This window comes from Peromyscus leucopus, chromosome 3 (assembly GCF_004664715.2).
Source record: "Peromyscus leucopus breed LL Stock chromosome 3, UCI_PerLeu_2.1, whole genome shotgun sequence".
NCBI classification, from domain to species: Eukaryota; Metazoa; Chordata; class Mammalia; order Rodentia; family Cricetidae; genus Peromyscus; species Peromyscus leucopus.
In genome coordinates, this window is record NC_051065.1 from 124,322,922 (window position 1) to 124,340,768 (window position 17,847).

Genomic DNA, 17,847 nt, shown 5'->3' on the forward strand with positions numbered 1-17,847 from the left:
TACAGAGACATAAAATTTTTACTCCCTATGTCCTGCTTTTGCTGAACCCAGGATATACATTCAGATTTCTTGTTCCAGCCCTATTCTCCCATGAGTTCAACTTCTGGTCAGTTGAGTCCATTACTCCCCATATCTTGTTTTGTCAAGTCCAGGATATATTGATTTATTGTTCTAGCCTTATCTTCCCATGAGTTCAACTTCTGGTCAGTTCTAAAATTGCTGGTCAGCAAATACTTTCAGAGGGGAGGGGGGCGTCTCTCAAGATGGCTACTGATTTTTTCCCTTTCAAAGCCTGTGATCTCTGTATTTAGGAGGTAGGAGCAGGAGGATTAAGAGTTTAAGACCATCTTGAGCTACATAGCCAATTTGAGGTCAGCCTGGAATACAGGGGAAACTGTCACAAAAATTGTTGTTTTGTTTTTTAGGATTGGGTCTTAGTATGTTGCTCTTGGCTGGCTTGGTATTTACCTTGTAAACCAGTTTTTCCTAGAACTCCTAGTAATCCTCTTGCCTCAACCTCCAGTGTGGTTAAGGCACTTTGCTTATTATTTATTTGTTTATTGTTTGTTTGCTGAGATAGGATCTCACTAGGTAACCCTGACTAGCCTCAAACTCGCAGAGATCCTTTTGCCGTCTGCCTCCTGGGTGCTGGAATAAAAGCTTTTACCACCACTTTTTTGATGCAGTATTATAACAGAAACAATCACCAGGTTAAGATGGGTGGGGTGGTTCATATTTGTAAACCCAAAACTTGAGAGGTGAAGGAGATAGATTAAGAGGTCAAGGGCATTCTCAGCTACATAGTGAATTTTAGGCCAGGTGAACTACTTGATACTCTATTTCAAAAAACCAAGACAACTCAGATAAACTAGGCAATCTCTATAACAATGTCCAATACCAAAACAAAAAATTTTAAGGAGGGTGTGGCTCGAGAGAGGACTCGGCAGTTAAGAACACTTGTTGCTTTTATAGAGGAACCAAGTTTAGTTTGGGTGCCCACATGACTGTTTACAGTATGTAGCTCCAGTTCCATAGGATCCAATACCTCCTTCTGGCCTCTTTGGGCACCACATACACATGCTGTACAGACATACATACAGGAAAAACATCTATACACAAAAAATAAAAATTAAAAAAATGACTATGCAGTACATGTTTTATATCCAAACTATTTTCTCAGAGTAGTTACATGAAATAGTGGATTTTTAAGGGTTTTGTTTTTTATTTATTTTTTCTAATATAGATCATTTTTCAGTTTAGGATTTGAACTTTTTTCTTTTTCCGTATAATAAAGAAGTACTTAGCTGGATATGGTAGCACATACCTGTAATACCAACACTCAAAAGTCTGAGGCAGGAGGACCTAAGTTCTAGGCTGGCTTGGACTGTGTCATGAAACTCTCAAAGAAAAGGAAGGAAAGCATTCAGGAAGGAAGGACTTATTTGTGTATGTTGGTTTCTGGATAATTGTTTGGCTGGTTGACTGTATTTCCCAATCATTTTAGTTATCCACTTGGTATATTCATAATACTGTAAACAAACATAAGTTTTGAAATGTTTACGTGAAAAATAACTCATTAAAAAAGAGCTCTGACACAGCTTTAATCCCAGCACTTGGGAGGCAGAAGCAGGTGGATCTCTGTGAGTTCAAGGCCAGCCTGGTCTACAAAGTGACATCCAGGACAGCCAGAGCTGTTACACAGAGAAACCCTGTCTCAAAAAATAAAAAATAAAAAACTGTTTGCCAGGCAGTAGTGGCACATGCCTTTAATCCCAGCACTCTGGAGGCAGAACCAGGCAGATCTCTGTGAGTTTGAGGACAGCCTAGTCTACAAAATGAGTTCCAGGACAGGCTCCAAACCTACACACAGAAACCCTGTCTCAAAAAACAAAACAACAACAACAAAAAAGAGCTCTGAAAGAAAGCATAGCTATTCTGATAGTAAATGATAGTAATTGCTTCTCTATAAGAAGCAATTATCTTACTCCCCATATACCAGCTAGGTTGTTTTTTCATTTTAATTTATTTCCTGGCTGTCTATTTCCCTGTGGAGGTCAGAGACAGCTTGGGGGAGTTGGTTCTTTGTTCCTACCATGTGGGTCCCAGGGATTTGGCAGCAAGAACTTTTGCTTACTGAGCCATCTTGCCACCCCCAGTTATATTTCTTATCATTTAATTCAGCTCTGCCATTATCTACTTGGAGTTAGTATCACATCCCACAGCTAAGTCTGCCTTGCAAGATTGTCTCCAGTTCATGTGCCAGTCCCAAATCCTGGCCTCCAGCAAGTACTTCTGACTAAGGAGCTATACAAAAATTTCTGCAAATTATTCCTTATGATAAGGCAAAGGTCCCTCCATGTTGTCTCTGCTGGAGCCATCTTTGATTTAACTGACCCCACCCCACTTCCCTACCCCTGCAGTGAAAAGTCCCATGGGAAAGTAACCAACCCTGTTCTAGAAACTCAGAATCAAAATGCCCAGCTAACTGCATGTTTTTGGCTTCTGTTAAATGCTTGCTTGCTTTAATTCCCCCTGCAGCTGCCAACCAGAGTGTAGGTTTTCTGTGTTTTGGGTTGTTTTTTTGTTTTGGTTTGGTTTGGTTTTTTGCCTTTAAAAGTTCCCTGTAAAATGCATTCAAGGCTGCTCTGTGAGGACTGTTTCTCTCCAGCTAAATAAAGACTGTCAAATTCAGACTTTGGTGGTGCTGAGTGGTCTCTGGGTCTCAACCCTGCAACATTCCTCAGGATTCAATAATTTGTCACCATGGTTCACAAACTCAGGAATGCACTTTGCTTTGTTACAATCCATGTGAGAAAGTTACAGAGCATCACTAATATAAGGCCAAATAAGAGTCCTTTATTTAAGCCAGAGCGGGCTCTTGTCACAAAAAATTCTCAGCCAGAAGTTCAGGGATGCAGCACTTATAAAGCTAAAAACCACAGTAGCATCATTGTTCAGTGTAGGTTAGGGGAACCTTGTAACATTTGTTTTGACGGAACACAGTGGTTGTTTTGGTTATACATTCAGCAGTTATTTTGGTTATGTCAGGGCTATGGTCAGGGACATGATTGCTAGATTAAGTCACATATTGATTTTTCCAATTGTCCATGTCCCTTTCCATAATTTCCTTTCTGTGCCCAATAATGCATAGGCACAAAATGGTAAATAGGGGATTTCCCTGAAAGTTTCCTAAGGGACACAGTTTTGCCTTATGTTGATGTACCCCAAATGAGTTCCTCCTGAATTAATCCTTGTATTCTTTGTACCTGGATACATTGGAAATATATTTTTACTGGGATCTTGGAGAGGGTCTGTACTGTTTTTCAGAGGTGAGCGTACAAGTAGCCTGATGGAGGTGGGAGGCTCAAAGAGTTCTGAGGTTGCTCGATGTGTGTGTGTGCACAGTATGTGCAGGTGAAGGTGCTGGGCTGCCAAGTGCATCATTACAAGAGGAGGGTGTGTGTGTAATCAAAACCAAATAGAGTCCTGGGCTAAACTGTATTCCCTATGTTGCCTGCCTCAAAAGTAAAAGTTATAGACATAAAACAAAGGCAGAAATGTCAGGCTTGCATCCTGCTTTTAACTGCCTTGTCAGTCCGAGTGACTAGGCAATCCTTTTTAACAAAAGCAGTTTTAACAAAAGCCTATTTCAATACCACTAGGAAAATAAGTATGTCTTCATAGGTATCTATCAGGGCTATCCCTTTGGACTTGTCCTGTTCCTTTTCCCTTTGTCTGTTCCTCATATCCTTTTGCCAAAAAAGATGTTAATTGCCAAATCTTTCCTTAGCACCATAGCACCCAGAGTATCTAGCCTTTATAATGCCCTTCCTTAGTTTTTAGTTAATAGCTATGAAACTTAACTGCTGTGGATATCACTCTATATAAATAAAACACTGATGGCTAATGACCAGGCAGGAAGTATAGGCGGGACAAAGAGAGAGGAGAATTGGGGAAACAGGAAGAAGGAGGGGAGAGACTGCAGCCACCGCCAGGACAAGCAGCATGTAGAGACTCTGGTAAGCCACCAGCCACGTGGCAAGGTATAGATTTATAGAAATGGGTTAATTTAAGATAAAAGAGCAGTTAGCAAGAAGCCTGCCACGGCCATACAGTTTATAAGTGATATAAGCGTCTGAGTGATTATTTTATAAGTGGATTGTGGGACTGCGGGGCTTGGGGAACCTGGAGAGAAGCCCTCCAGCAACACTTAACATGCAGAATGTGTCTGTTTTAAGACAGAAAGCCAGTCATAGTGACTCAAATGTGTAATTCCAGCACTCTAGAAGCTGAGACAGGGTGAGTGTTGTGAGTTCAAGGACAGCCTGGACTACACAGTGAGTGTCTAAAAATAAAGAGGAAGGGGGGGGGGATGAATGTATAAATAAAAGAAATAGCTACAGAGGATCTATGTCCATTGTAATGTTCTGGCCAAAGAAAAAGACAGGAAACATGGGATGATACCTGATGATAAACACTCCCGTCCCTCCCCATAGCACAGGGCCTACCAAGAAAAGCCTGTAAGTCATGAAGCTCTCTTGAGAATCCTACACTCCCTGTGTAGTGAAACTTCCTCCTGATTTCTTACTTGGACTTTGAATTCTTTGCCAGTGACAAGAACTTGGAAATACCTCATAGAAGACTTCATCTGGGATTTTTACCTTTAAGAATTCCCCCATTAGCCCCCCCCACTAACAAAACTGCTACCTCCATAAATCTACTTCCCTTGCCTCTGCATCTTGTCCTGGATATACTTGGCCTGTTGTGGGATGAACTACTTTGAAAATTACTAACATACAATTGGTGATTGTTAAAATGAAAATCTGTCTTAATCACATTTCTTACACACACACACTACAACTCAGTGGTAGAGCATCTGCCTCTTTTATATGATGCAAAATAATGACCTCACTTGAAGGAGATAGTAGTTCATTCTGAACCAAATATGGCTAACCTATGATACTGATTCTAATTTCCAAGAAAAAAAGTATTCCAAAGTAAAAGGAATTGTAATGACTTTTTAAAATACAAAAGTACTGTGAAGCACTGCATCCAGTGACTACATTTGGTGGGTGTAAATCATACCACTAGTTTAAGGTAAAGCAAGGAAACCCTGACCATTGGACTTAGATAGCATCTTACTGTATTCGTAGTGTGGTAATTAGTACAGTCAAGTCTGGAGTCTGTTCTTTGTCCAGGTAGGTATGTCTAACGTGCATCCACAGAGGTTACCTAACAGAATATTAGATCAAGAACAGAAGGGCTTTAGAACTGAAGCAGCCTTTATAAAGGCAACCTCTGGTATCTATTCTTACAGGCTTCCAGTAAGCCTGCCTATGTTTATATCTCAGAGAGGAAATCCTTGTCCATCTGATGCTTGAAGAAATTCTATTCTGATAATTTTGGGACGTTTTAAATTTTGTAATATCCATTTATAACCATATAGTTCACTGTTTTCCCCTAGGAATAAAAGCTGTAGCTTCATCCTGTTCCGACCTTCATGAAATTTCTCTGAAAGGATGTTGCAATATCACTGATGAAGGAGTCCTTGCTCTTGCACTCAATTGCCAGCTGCTAAAGATCATTGACTTGGGTGGCTGCTTAAGTATTACTGATATGTCCTTACATGCATTAGGAAAAAACTGCCAATTTTTGCAATGTGTTGACTTTTCAACTACTCAGGTAAATGAGATATAAACTTGACACAAATTGTGTGCTGTATCAATTATTATCCATGATTAATCAGAATATCATAATTAGTTCTTTTTTTTAATTAGTTCTTTTTTTATTGTTGAAACTGTTGGCCATCTCTTGATATAGGTGGTATGAGAATGTTTTTTAGAATTCTTCTTATAGCTTGCCTTCAGAAGTAGAACATTTGTCCAACCTTGTAACCAACTTAATCATATGCTTTGAGATCATTTAAAGCTATATACTGTGTAGTTAGTTTAAATATAACTTACTTTAAGAAAAACAACGTAATCTTATTGTACTTTGTACTCTCCATGTAAATCATCTTTTAAAAGCTAAGATGAACACAAAGCTTTGATCTCAAACTATATTCCTTATTTCTAACTCATAACCACTCCATGCCATGACTCAGATTAATGTATATGTCTCCCTTGTAATTCTTCCATTTCCCTAACTCAGAACAGTGTGTGTGTGTGTGTGTGTGTGTGTGTGTGTGTGTGTGTGTAAAGTATAACATGTTTTGTGGTTTTGCTTGCTCTTCTGTGTCTATGTGGTCAGAGAAATTAGTTCTTCCCTTGTAAAACTCATTCCTTTCCTATACCATGCTTGATATGCTTTTCAATAAACAGAAAATGTGCTCCTTTGTTAGAAGGCATCAAACTCACCCTTGGTTAGACAACTCCAGGTCAATCTCTTTCATGTTGCACTGCCACCGGGTGTTTAATAATTGTACTAGAATTTACATATTTCCATAAACTATTAAGTAACAGATAGGAAGAATATATGACTAAAATGCATGTTTGCTGAATGGGAGGCTATTATTCTTCATGATTAATGCACTGTAGAGAATTCTCTTGTCTCTATCACAGAATATATTTCTTTTCCCTTTTGCTCAGGTGTCTGACAGTGGTGTGGTTGCGCTTGTTAGTGGACCATGTGCCAAACAATTAGAGGTAATTTTTAAATGGCTAGGAAAATACTAAACTTTATTTTATTCTCAAGAAAAAAAATTATTGGGAGCTGGAGAGATGGCTCAGAGGTTAAGAGCACTGCTTGCTCTTCCAAAAGTCCTGAGTTCAATTCCTAGCAACCACATGGTGGCTCACAACCATCTGTAATGAGATCTGGTGCCCTCTTCTGGCCTGCAGGGATATGTGCAGACAGAACACTGTATACATAATAAATAAATCTTTAAAAAAAAGAAAAAAAAAAAAGAAAGAAAAAAATTATTGGCAGGCAGGGTGCCAGAGAACAACTTTATACATTTGGTTCTCACCTTCCACTTTTACATGGGTCCTGAAGAACTCAGGTCTTCAGGTTTGCATGGCAGGCCTCTATCTGCTGAGACATCTTTTCCCTCTGCCCATTTATCTTTTGGAGTTTTTTGTTTACTTGTTTGAATTTTTGTTTTTGCTTTATATTTTGAGCCCACGCTGGCCTTGAACTTGCAGCAGTCTTCATGCCTCAGTCTTCCCATAGTTAGAATTACAGTGAGTGTAATTCCATACCCAGCTTTCATCGTATTTTTTTTTTTTTCCTTTTTAAAAAAGTATTTTGTGTTCCAGGGCTAGAGAGATGGCTCAGTGGTTAAAAGCATTGGCTGTTCTTTCCAGAGGACCTGGTTCAATACCCAGTATCCACATAGCAGCTCACAGTTGTCTGTAATTCAAGTTCCAGTGGATCCAATTTCACATAAATATACATGCAGGCCAAACACCAAATGTACATTAAAAAAAAGTGTTTATGGTGGCTCACATGCTTTAATCCCAGCACTCGGGAGGCAGAGTCAGGCAGATCTCTGTGAGTTCAGGGCCAGCCTGGTTTATACAGTAAGTCCCAGGCCAGCCAGAGTTACATGGTGAGATCTTGTCTAGAAACAAACAAACTTATTTTTATTTCATACAAATGGGTGTTTTGCCTGTATAAATACCTGTGCACCACATGCATGACTGATGCTTGAGGATGTCAGATCTCCAAGAACTGGAGTTACAGTCAGTTGTGATCCACTATGTGGATGCTGTGGATCAAATCCAGGTCCCATGGAAGAGCAGTTATTTTAGTTTATATTTAGTTTACATAAACATTAGTTATTTTGATTAGTACATTCGGATCATGGTTAGAGTCATGGAAAATCCCAAATGTGTTGCCAAGGCGGACATGGCTGTTGGTGGGGCAGGAGACTGAGAAGTGTCTACACAGACAAAGTGGAGTCAGTACAAGATAGAGTTATCTTAGTCACTTTAGTTCTTTTTTATGTAAAATTATTTTCCAAACATTTTATGCTGCTATTATAGATCTAGTTTTAAAATCTTTTTCTTTCATTTTGTTTTCTATATAGGAGATTAACATGGGATACTGTATAAATCTAACTGATAAAGCTGTAGAAGCTGTCCTGACTGCCTGTCCTCAGATATGTATACTTCTTTTCCATGGCTGCCCCCTAATAACAGGTCAGTCTCACAGGTTACTTGTATTCAGATCTTGACTTCGTCTTTTACCAACTGTAGAACTTTGAGAAAATTCCTTAGTCCTTTAATTCCATTACTCATTATACTTATCAGTAAAATGATGCAGTATACTCCTTCACAGGCTTATCATGGTGATCATCTGATCTATTGGGATCTCAAAGCAGGTACTAGTTATGGTAATGGTGGTGGTGAGGCTCAGTGTTACCTACATAAGGATGATGATGCCAACAGTGGTCATGATCATAGTGTTAAGATGATATTTATGCAGACAATAAAAAAGTCAAGTTTATTACATCTATTAAATATGCTACGTGACCAGCTGACTGTTGTTTACTCAAGATGTAGAAAGTGAGATTGAGAACAGTTTAATTGTCAGGTGTTGTTTTATCATCAGCACAGCAGCCGCACTGAATCTACTGCTGTTGCAGCTAATGACTGTGACTCCGCAGTCACTGACTGCCCTGCTGCACAGACTGAGGCTTGGCGGGACTTCTGTGCCCCCCAAAACTGCCTCTGCAGCCAAATGTAATTTTTAACTAAGTCTCTATCATTCTATTTTACCAGTAAAGACTTGGGAGTCAGATACTGGGGTGAAAACCTGCTAGCTCAAACCAGTTGACCTTCCTCCTTAGCCATCTACCCAGCAAGAGAGTGTCTCTTCCCCAATCCCAAACCAAAAAGTCCCTAATACTTCCTATGCGTTTATCTATTTTCCACGCTCCCTCACACTCTCTGACTACTTCCTGTCAACTAGTTGCTGGCTCCACCTCTTGACCCAAGATTGTATTTAATTAAAGAAAACTTGGGTTTCACAGTATGATCAAATATGGGGGTGGGGGTTGCAGAGCACACCTTTAATCCTAGTACTTGGGAGGCAGAGGCAGCTGGATCTCTCTGAGTTCCAGGCCAGCCTGATCTACAAAGCGAGTTCCAGGACAGCCAGGGCTATACAGAGAAACCCTGTCTTGGGGAGTAGGGTGAGAACAATTTAACCCAGGCATCATGACCAATCCCTATATTCCCAGCCGGGGTAGGGTGGATGGCTTATTATTCAAGGTTAGCCCGAGCTACTTAGTAAATTCTAGGCTGGCCTAGGCTAAAAAAATCCTGTCTCAAATACCACCATAACAAAAATTTTATCCATTGAAAGCTGAGGATATGACTCAGCAGGTTCAGTCTTGCTGTACAAGAATGAGGTCCAGAGTTTGGATCCCCAGATCCCACCTATAACCCTAGCTTATGCCCAAGCAGGAGGTAGAGACAGGGAATCCCTGGAACAAACCGGCTAGCCAACCTAGCCAAAATGGTGAACTCCAGTGTCAGATACATAAGGTGGAGAGCAATTAGGAAGACAACCAATGTCAACCTTAGGCTTCCACACACATGTCCACCTACACACACACACACACACACACACACACACACACACACACACACACACACCACATATACAACAACAGCAACACAAAAAAAAATCAGCCTAGCCATTGAGTTATGTATGCACTTAACCTATATAATGAATAAGCAGAGGTACTTATAAAGTAACTCTTACTTCTCCTGTACATTATTATCATTATGATTACCATTGAGCCTAAGCTAGTCCAGAACTCTAGGCCTATGGGCAAAGGAGTACAAAGCATTCTTGTAGCCCTCTCAGTTTAAGGATTTGCTACCTAGGCTTTCTATGTTTTGTGACAGCTCCACATTAGTTCCCTTCTCTCTAAGGGAAATCTATGCTTAGGTAGTAAGAATATAGGTATTTCTCAACCTTGGTCCTCACTTCAGCTTCCTGGATAGCATACTGTCAGTGCCCTTAGAACCAGGAGAGGGCACTGGATCCCCTGGAACTAGAGTTGCAGTGAGTTGTAAACTCAAGTTCTCTGAAAGAGCAGCAAGTACTCTTAACCCCTGAGCTATCTCTCTAGCTCCCTGTTTTAATACTTCCTTATTTTAAAATCAGTGAGGTCCTATGGATTCCAAAATCTGAAAGTCATGAACAAGTAGGCTGTCATCAAATTTTGAAATGAAACAGTCTGTGAACCAGAAGTTTCTGGCCCTGTAACTTTAGCTGAAATAGCTCTGTCTTAATAGGCTTTTCTGTTTGTCTAGAGATAGCTTGCATATACAACATGTTATAAAATTTATCTCTGCTAATTTTACCTTTAATATTGTTCTAGTTAACATCTGGAAATAATCAAACTTGTATTTACCCTTCTATTTTTAATAGAAACCAAGTCGGGGGAAAAATGTATATATAGTCAATGACGAAAATGATTCTTAGGCAAAAGCTTAGTATTTATTTGTGTATGTGTTCACATGCCATGGTGGACATGTAAGGTCAGAAGGTAACTTGCTGGAGTCAGTTTTCTCCTTCCACCATATGAGTTTTAGGGATCAGTAGCAAGCAGATTTACTCACTGAGCCATCTCATTGGCCCCAAACAGCTTAAAATAAATACCATACCAAGTAGAAAGTATCCAGTTATGGGACAGCCTTTGTATAATAAAATTTTGTTGAAAGTTTAAAAAGTGAAATAAATACCATAACACTTAAGGATAATGAAGATTTTAAAAGTACTACCCAAGGGGTGTGGGGGGTGGTGTGCATGTGGAGGGAAAAAAAAGTACTACCCCCCACTTTGTGAAGCTGTGGAAGTGAAGTCTGGATTACATTGGAGACCCCAAGATGTTAAAGGTAGACCCAAGACATCTAAAGGAGATCTGCAGACAGGGAGTGGAACCAGCCCTAGAGACAGAAATGCTGTAGGCAGCAGTGCCAGAGAGATGGAGCCATCTAAGCACTGGCATCTGACATGGGCTACAGGATTGGAGTTTGTCCCTCTTTGGTCTAGTAGTTGCTCACTGTGCCACCATCCCTCCCTTTTAGAATGGTAATGTATATCCCTGCCATTGTAAGTTGTTTGTATATAATTTGCTTTTTTATTTTACAAGGTTTACAATTAAGAGAGTGCACTGAGTGCACACACCTTTAATTCTGGAACTTCTGAGGCAGAAGCAGGCAGTTTGAGTTTGAGGCCAACCCTGGTCTATATAGCAAGTTCCGGGACTGCCAGGGTTATGTAGAAAGGCCCTGAAGGGGGTAAATTTGGGGGATTGCTTTGAATCTTAGAATTCACTCTGAACTTTGAACTTTTAAAAAGTGTTGAGACTGTGATAGACTATGGGGACTTCTGAAGTTGGAATAAATGCATTATGACATGGCCACAAGCCTATGGGGTCAGGGAGTGGAGTGTGGTGGTTTAATGAGATTGACACTCATACGTTCATGTTCATATGTGTGAATACGTGGGCCCCAGTTGGTGGAACTATTTGGGAAGGACTAGGAGGTATTGCCTTCTTGGAGGAGGTGTGTCACTGAGGGTAGGCTTTGAGGGTTTTGGTTTTGGTTTTTCAAGACAGGGTTTCCTTGTGTAACAGCACTGGCTGTCCTGGAACTCGCTTTGTAGACCAGGCTGGCCTCAAACTCAGATCCACCTACCTCTACCTCCCAAGTGCTGAGATTAAAAGTGTGTACCACCACAGCCCAACTAGGCTTTGAGGTTTAAAAGACACCATTCCCAGGTTTCTCTCTGTCTCCTACTTGTAGGTCAAGATGTGAGCTCTCATCTGTTCTTGCTCCCATGCTTTTGCTCTGCCATCATAGACTCTAACACTCTGAACATAAGCCCAATTAAATACTTTCTTTTATAAGTTGCCTTGGTCATGGTGTTTTGTCACACCAATAGAAATGTAACTAATACACATCTTATCAATAAGGGACAAGATCATCTCAACAGAAACAGAAAAACTACCTGAGAAAAATTCAACACATACAACACTCCATATCCTGTTAAGAGGCATCAGTTAACAGCCTGGTCTATAGAGCTAGTTCCAGGATAGCCAGGCCTCTTACACAGAGAAACCCTGTCTCAGAAGAAAGAGAAAGAGGGAGGGAGGGATGGTGGAGAGGGAGAGAACTGTTATTGCTGAAAAGTACTGACTCCTCCCTTGGACCCTTATTTACCAAAAGCAGAATGAACCTTGGATCTCAGCCTTCATTTTATATTTGTACATTTTACATTCCTTTACTCTGGGTTAGTCACCTGTTTAATGCTGCAGAGTTAAGTATTTGAATGCCTATCTGAGAAAGAAAGTGGCACTACTAGGAGGTATGATCTTGTTGGAAGAAGTGTATCACTGTGGAGGCGGGCTTTGAGGTCTCATATATGCTCAAGATACTGACCAGTATCTCAAACCACTTCCTGTTGCCTGTGAGTCAAAATATAAGACCTCTCCAGCTTCCTTTTCTAGCACCATGTCTGCCTGCACGCTGCCTTGCTTCCTGCCATGATGATAATGGACTAAACCTCTGAAACTGAAAGTGAGCCACCACAATTAAATGTTTTCCTTTATAAGAGTTGTGTCATGCTGTCACTTCATAGCAATAAAAACCCTAAGACAACCCCTAACAGGTGAGAATAACATCATCTGTCAACTTTTATCATGTTCTATTCTGTACTTCCAAAGGACACCTGAAAGTTGCTGGTTACAGTCCCAAACCTCCAGTCATCTTGGATTCCAGAAAAAAACAGATCTCTAAAGTTGAAAATGTTATTAGTGAATTCTCCTTTGAGCCTCTAAAAGAAAGTACAGACAGGCCAAACCCTAATTTTAGTCCAGTCAGATCCATTTTAGAATTCTGTCCTTTAAAACTGTACAATAATAAATTAATACTGTTTTAAACCACTGAATTAGGTGCTTGTTAGAGCAACAATAGGAAACTAATACAAGGTAAATATATTAATTGAGTTTCAGATGTTAAAATCCAGGCAATCGGGCTGGAGAGATGGCTCAGTGGTTAAGAGTACTGACTGCTCTTCCAGAGGACCTGGGTTCAATCCCCACCACCCACATGGCAGCTCACAACTGTCTGTAACTCCAGTTCCAGGGTTTCTGACACCTTCATACAGACGTACATACAGGCAAAACACCAATGAACATAAAATAAAAATTTTATATATATATAAATCCAGGTAATCAAGGTATATGATCCTTTTGCAGTTGCTAGATTTGGGTAGTGCAGATTTTGTTGAGGATTTTTGAGTCTGTATTCATAAGAGATATTGATTTTTCTTTATCCTTTCTTCATAACTTTCTTTCTTTCTTCCTTTCTTTTGTGATATCTTTGATTATATTTGCTGTCAAGACAGTAGTGGCCTTCTACAAAGTCTCTCCAGCTTTGTACAGTAGCTCTTTGCATCCTGTCTCTTTGTCCAGTTCCTTACTTTAACATGTGATTTTGTTTGTTTGTTGGGGTGCTGGAGTTGTACCCAGGACCTTGCAGATGCTAAACAAGTGCTGTACCATTGACTTACACCACTAACCTGAAATCTGTATTTTTTTCTCTTTAATTTACGTTTTTTAAAATGTCGTATGTTCCTATGTGTGAGGTGCACATGTTGGGGGGGGCGTACATGTACATGTTTGTGTGCCTATGAAAGCCAGAGATAACCTTAGTTGTCCTTCTTCAGGAGTCAGCCTCTGAGCCCTAAGGGTCTTCCTGTCTCCACCACTAGAATTAGAAGTGTGCGATATCTTACCTTTCTTTTTTTGGTGGTGGTGGTGGGAATGTCAGGGTCTCTCACTATGTAGCTTTGGCTGGCCTGAAACTCACTTATGTAGACCAGTCTGAGATACATAGAAAGAGCCTTTCTCAAAAGAAAAAAATATTTACATTGTTCAGAGTGCAAAATCTAATGATAATGAAGAGTACCATTAACTAATTATTAATGAGTTATTCAGTTGTATACTATGCTTTGATTTTAAAAGTACATTTATTTACCAGGGCTGGCAATCTTGCTCAGGAGTTAAGAGCACTGGCTGCTTTTCCAGAGGACCCAGGTTCAATTACCAACACATGCATGATGTCTGTAACTCCAGTTCAGGGAATCTGATGCTCTCTTCTGGCTTCTGTGGGCACCAGGCAGACAAGTGGTACACCAATACACATTACATACATTCAGGCTAAGCACATAAAATTTAAAGTAAACAATTTTTTATTGTTTGTTTGTCAGGACAGTGTTTTTCTGTGTAGCCCTAGCTTTCCTGGAACTCACTTTATAGACTAGGTTGGCCTCAAACTCACAGAGATCCGCCTGCCTCTGCCTCCCAAGTGCTGGGATTAAAGGTGCATGCCACCATGTCCAGCAAAATAAATAATTTTTTAAATATGCTTTGTAACTTACATTTACTTATTTGTGTGTAGAGAGGTGCATATGTGATATCTAGTGTGCATGTAGAGGAGGTCACACTATTCATCCTACCCTGTGGCTCCCAGTGATGGAGCTTGGGTTGTCAGGCTTGGCAAGAAGTGCATTACCTCTTGAGCCATCCCACCAGCTCCAATGTGCTTTATATTTCATGTTGTTTTTAACCCTTCCAATAACCCTGTAATAGCTATCATCACACCTAGCTTTTGTTTGTTTTTTCTTTATGTCAAGACAGCATCTTATATAGCCCAGGCTAGCCTCCAACTTGCTATGAGCTGGGTCTGCCTTAAATTCCTGAGTCTCCTACCTAAACCTCCCAAGTACCAGTAGTAAAAGCATGCATTACCACACCCAGCCTATATCCAGTTTAGATATGAAAAAAACATTAAATATCTTTAATTGTTATAAATTAATATATTGTCATTGTTCTCTTTTATAGATCATTCACGAGAAGTCTTGGAGCAATTAGTAGGATCAAGAAAACTAAAGCAAGTGACTTGGTCTGTTTATTGATCTTCACAGAGGCTGATCTGAGGAACTTTTCCAGGATATGCTCTATAAATGTTTGTTTTTCACTTAATTTAACACTAATTTATTATTTTATTGTCTTAGTTAAGCTGTAACTCCCAGAGAACCAGTTCAATCTTAATGTAAATGGTTGTGCTTTAAAGTTAACCAGACTCAGCATTTTAACACTTCTATTATCTCATATTTGTTTGATGAGCCATCTTTCTATCACTTGATGGCAAGGAGGTTGGGTTTGTTTCTTTAATAACGAAAGTTTCAGATGATTTATTTTCCCTTTATAGTCCGTTCTCTGGTGTAGGTATTTGAGCTGTTGTAAGAGACATTATGGGTAGAATTCTAAATAAAGATGCTTTAAAAAGCATAATTACCTTTTGAATTGATTTCTGGTTTTTACCTTAATGAAATGTTCAGCCAAAAGCAAAGTAGAACATAAGGCCTGTTATCTCTTCACAGAAATGGATATACTTGTTTCACAGGAATCAACGGTAATAATTCACCAGTTATAATGAGACACTCAGCTGGAAAAGTGGCTCAGTGGTAGAACACTTGCCTAGTTTGCATGATGCTAGGCTTGGATTCTCAACACCAAAAAGATTAATATTCAAAGGGGGGGGCAGCCATTCAACAAATTCACATTACTGAGGCTTTTGCTCAGACACTCATTTCATTGATTCTTACCCCACTCAGTTCTAGGGCTTGAACTCAGGGCCTCATCTACTAGGCAGACAGGCTACCACTGAGCTGTATCCCAAGGCAGTTTCATTGGGTTTTATGGCTGCTCTTTCCAAGTACATTTTGTTCATCTATGAGCTTCTTCGTAGGCAAAATCAGATTTATAAATGTGTGTGTGTGTGTGTGTGTGTGTGTGTGTGTGTGTGTGTGTGTGTGTGTGTTGTTTTACTGGGTATTGAATCTAGGGTTCCATGCATGCTTGGTAGGTGCTGTACCATTAGATTTTATCTCCAGTCCCAGAAATGTGTACAAATTAAGTACGAAATGGCATTATAGGGCTGGGGGTGGTACATGTAATCTCATGATTGCATCTCAATCTTATAGGCACTCATAATTGTGGTAGTCTAAAAGATGGTTTCTTATTTAACTGTACAATTTCTATGAATAGAAACATACTGAAATGATTCATGCTAGGTCTATTGTTCCATGTGGACTGTAGACACTTAGAGGTCTTACTCTCCATCCTTAGCCATTGACAAGGTAAATATTGGCCAAAGTGTCCTCATAGAACTTTCACAGAGCAGAATTGCAGGTGTCTGGCCTTGGTATATCTTAGTCCTTCAAGAGATCAATAGCACCTATGTTACCCTAAGCTTCCTCCACTAGCACCTCCCCACTCTGATTCAAAGAACACTTTGTATTTACTTCTATACCAGTTTTTAATGCAAGATTTTAGACTCAGTAGACTAATTATATATAGGTCCTGAGATTCAGGTAACTAACATAAAAAGGTTGTTAACTGACTAACCATGTGCTGTGGGATGTTCTGTATGTCCTGTGGGAGCCCGTTCTCAGGTTCCTCATGGCTTTACCCAGCAGGTTGGCATAGAGGATGATTAGGACCATGGGCCTGAGTGCAGGTGTCTGAGATGATCTGCACTTGGCTGTGCTGGGGGTTGGTCTGTATGTCAAGTTGCTGATTGGTCAATAAATAAAACCTGATTGGCCGTGGCTAGGCAGGAAGTATAGGCAGGACAAACAGGAGAAATAAAAGAACAGGAAGGCAGGAGTCACTGCCTACAGCAGCCGCCAGGACAAGGAAGATGTAAAGTACCGGTAAGCCACGAGCTACGTGGCAGGTATAGATTTATGGAAATGGATTAATTTAAGCTATAAGAACAGTTAGCAAGAAGCCTGCCATGGCCATACAGTTTGTAAGCAAAATAAGTCTCTGTTTACTTGGTTGGGTCTGAGCGGCTGTGGGACTGGCGGGTGACAGAGATTTGTCCTGACTGTGGGCCAGGCAGGAAAACTCTAGCTACAATCATGTCTGGATATTATTAATCACATAAAATAGTACACATATTCCTTGCCTTTTCCTTAAATCTCTCATTGGTTTAATTTCTTTCCTTGTAATCTTTGTAGCTATCCCTTTAAGAGATAGCCAGAACTTTTTACAACCTACAGCTGTTGTCATTCACCAATTAAGCTGACCGAGTCTTTGCCAAGTGTGACTCTTATCAGAATACTTGTCCCTGAGAGTCGACTTTGTAGTTTTTACTAACAAGTTGTTAATGAATGGATATACATACATACATACACACACACACATACATACATACATACGTGCATGCTTGGGGGAAAAGAGGAAAGAAGATGGAAAAGACCTAGATATCAGAGAACAGCAATAGGAGAATTGATTGAGAAGAACAAAGAAGAGGACAAGATGGAAAGAACTAGATAGAGATGAGAGAACACCAGAAGGGACTGAGAGCAGGAGGGACTGAGAGGAGCTAAGTATGAGAACAGAAAAGAAGCTGTGTAGATAGAATTGACTTTGAAGAATAAAGTGAATGAACTAAGGAACTCAGTGTGCTTAGATTCATTTGATATCCCTCAGAGTAGTATCCTTAACCAATTGTAGCATCTGTTCTCGACCCTGACAGAAATCCCCTCAAGGCAGGAACTTGCGGGGAATTCGATAGATTATGAGGTCTCTGACCTCACCAATGGATTAGTTCATTAATGGATTCTTAACTGAATGGACTATTGGGAAGACAGGGTTCAAGAGAACAGCCCTGAGCCAATTTTTCATACCTCTTTTATAGGGCAAAACTGCAGGGTGGGAGATTTTTGCAAGCAAGCGTGGTTACAGAAGCAAGACGAGGCAGTTAAGAAAATCTTCCTGGAACATGTTACCGAACAGTCTATGGTTATGAT

At 40.1% G+C, this 17,847-nt stretch overlaps 1 protein-coding gene across 4 annotated transcripts in view; it reads left to right on the forward strand.

Annotated features, from left to right (window-relative positions):
- The window catches only part of Amn1 (antagonist of mitotic exit network 1 homolog), a 31,833-nt gene extending 16,505 nt beyond the window's left edge, over positions 1–15,328 (forward strand). For all 4 annotated transcript variants that reach the window (XM_028892388.2, XM_028892387.2, XM_037203959.1 and 1 more), the window contains exons 4-7: positions 5,465–5,682; positions 6,588–6,644; positions 8,030–8,141; positions 14,867–15,328. In XM_028892388.2, coding sequence (XP_028748221.1) covers positions 5,465–5,682; positions 6,588–6,644; positions 8,030–8,141; positions 14,867–14,940 — 461 coding nt within the window. In that variant the 3' untranslated portion in view covers positions 14,941–15,328. The remainder of the gene's footprint in view (positions 1–5,464; positions 5,683–6,587; positions 6,645–8,029; positions 8,142–14,866) is intronic.
- The last annotated feature ends 2,519 nt before the right edge of the window (positions 15,329–17,847 follow it).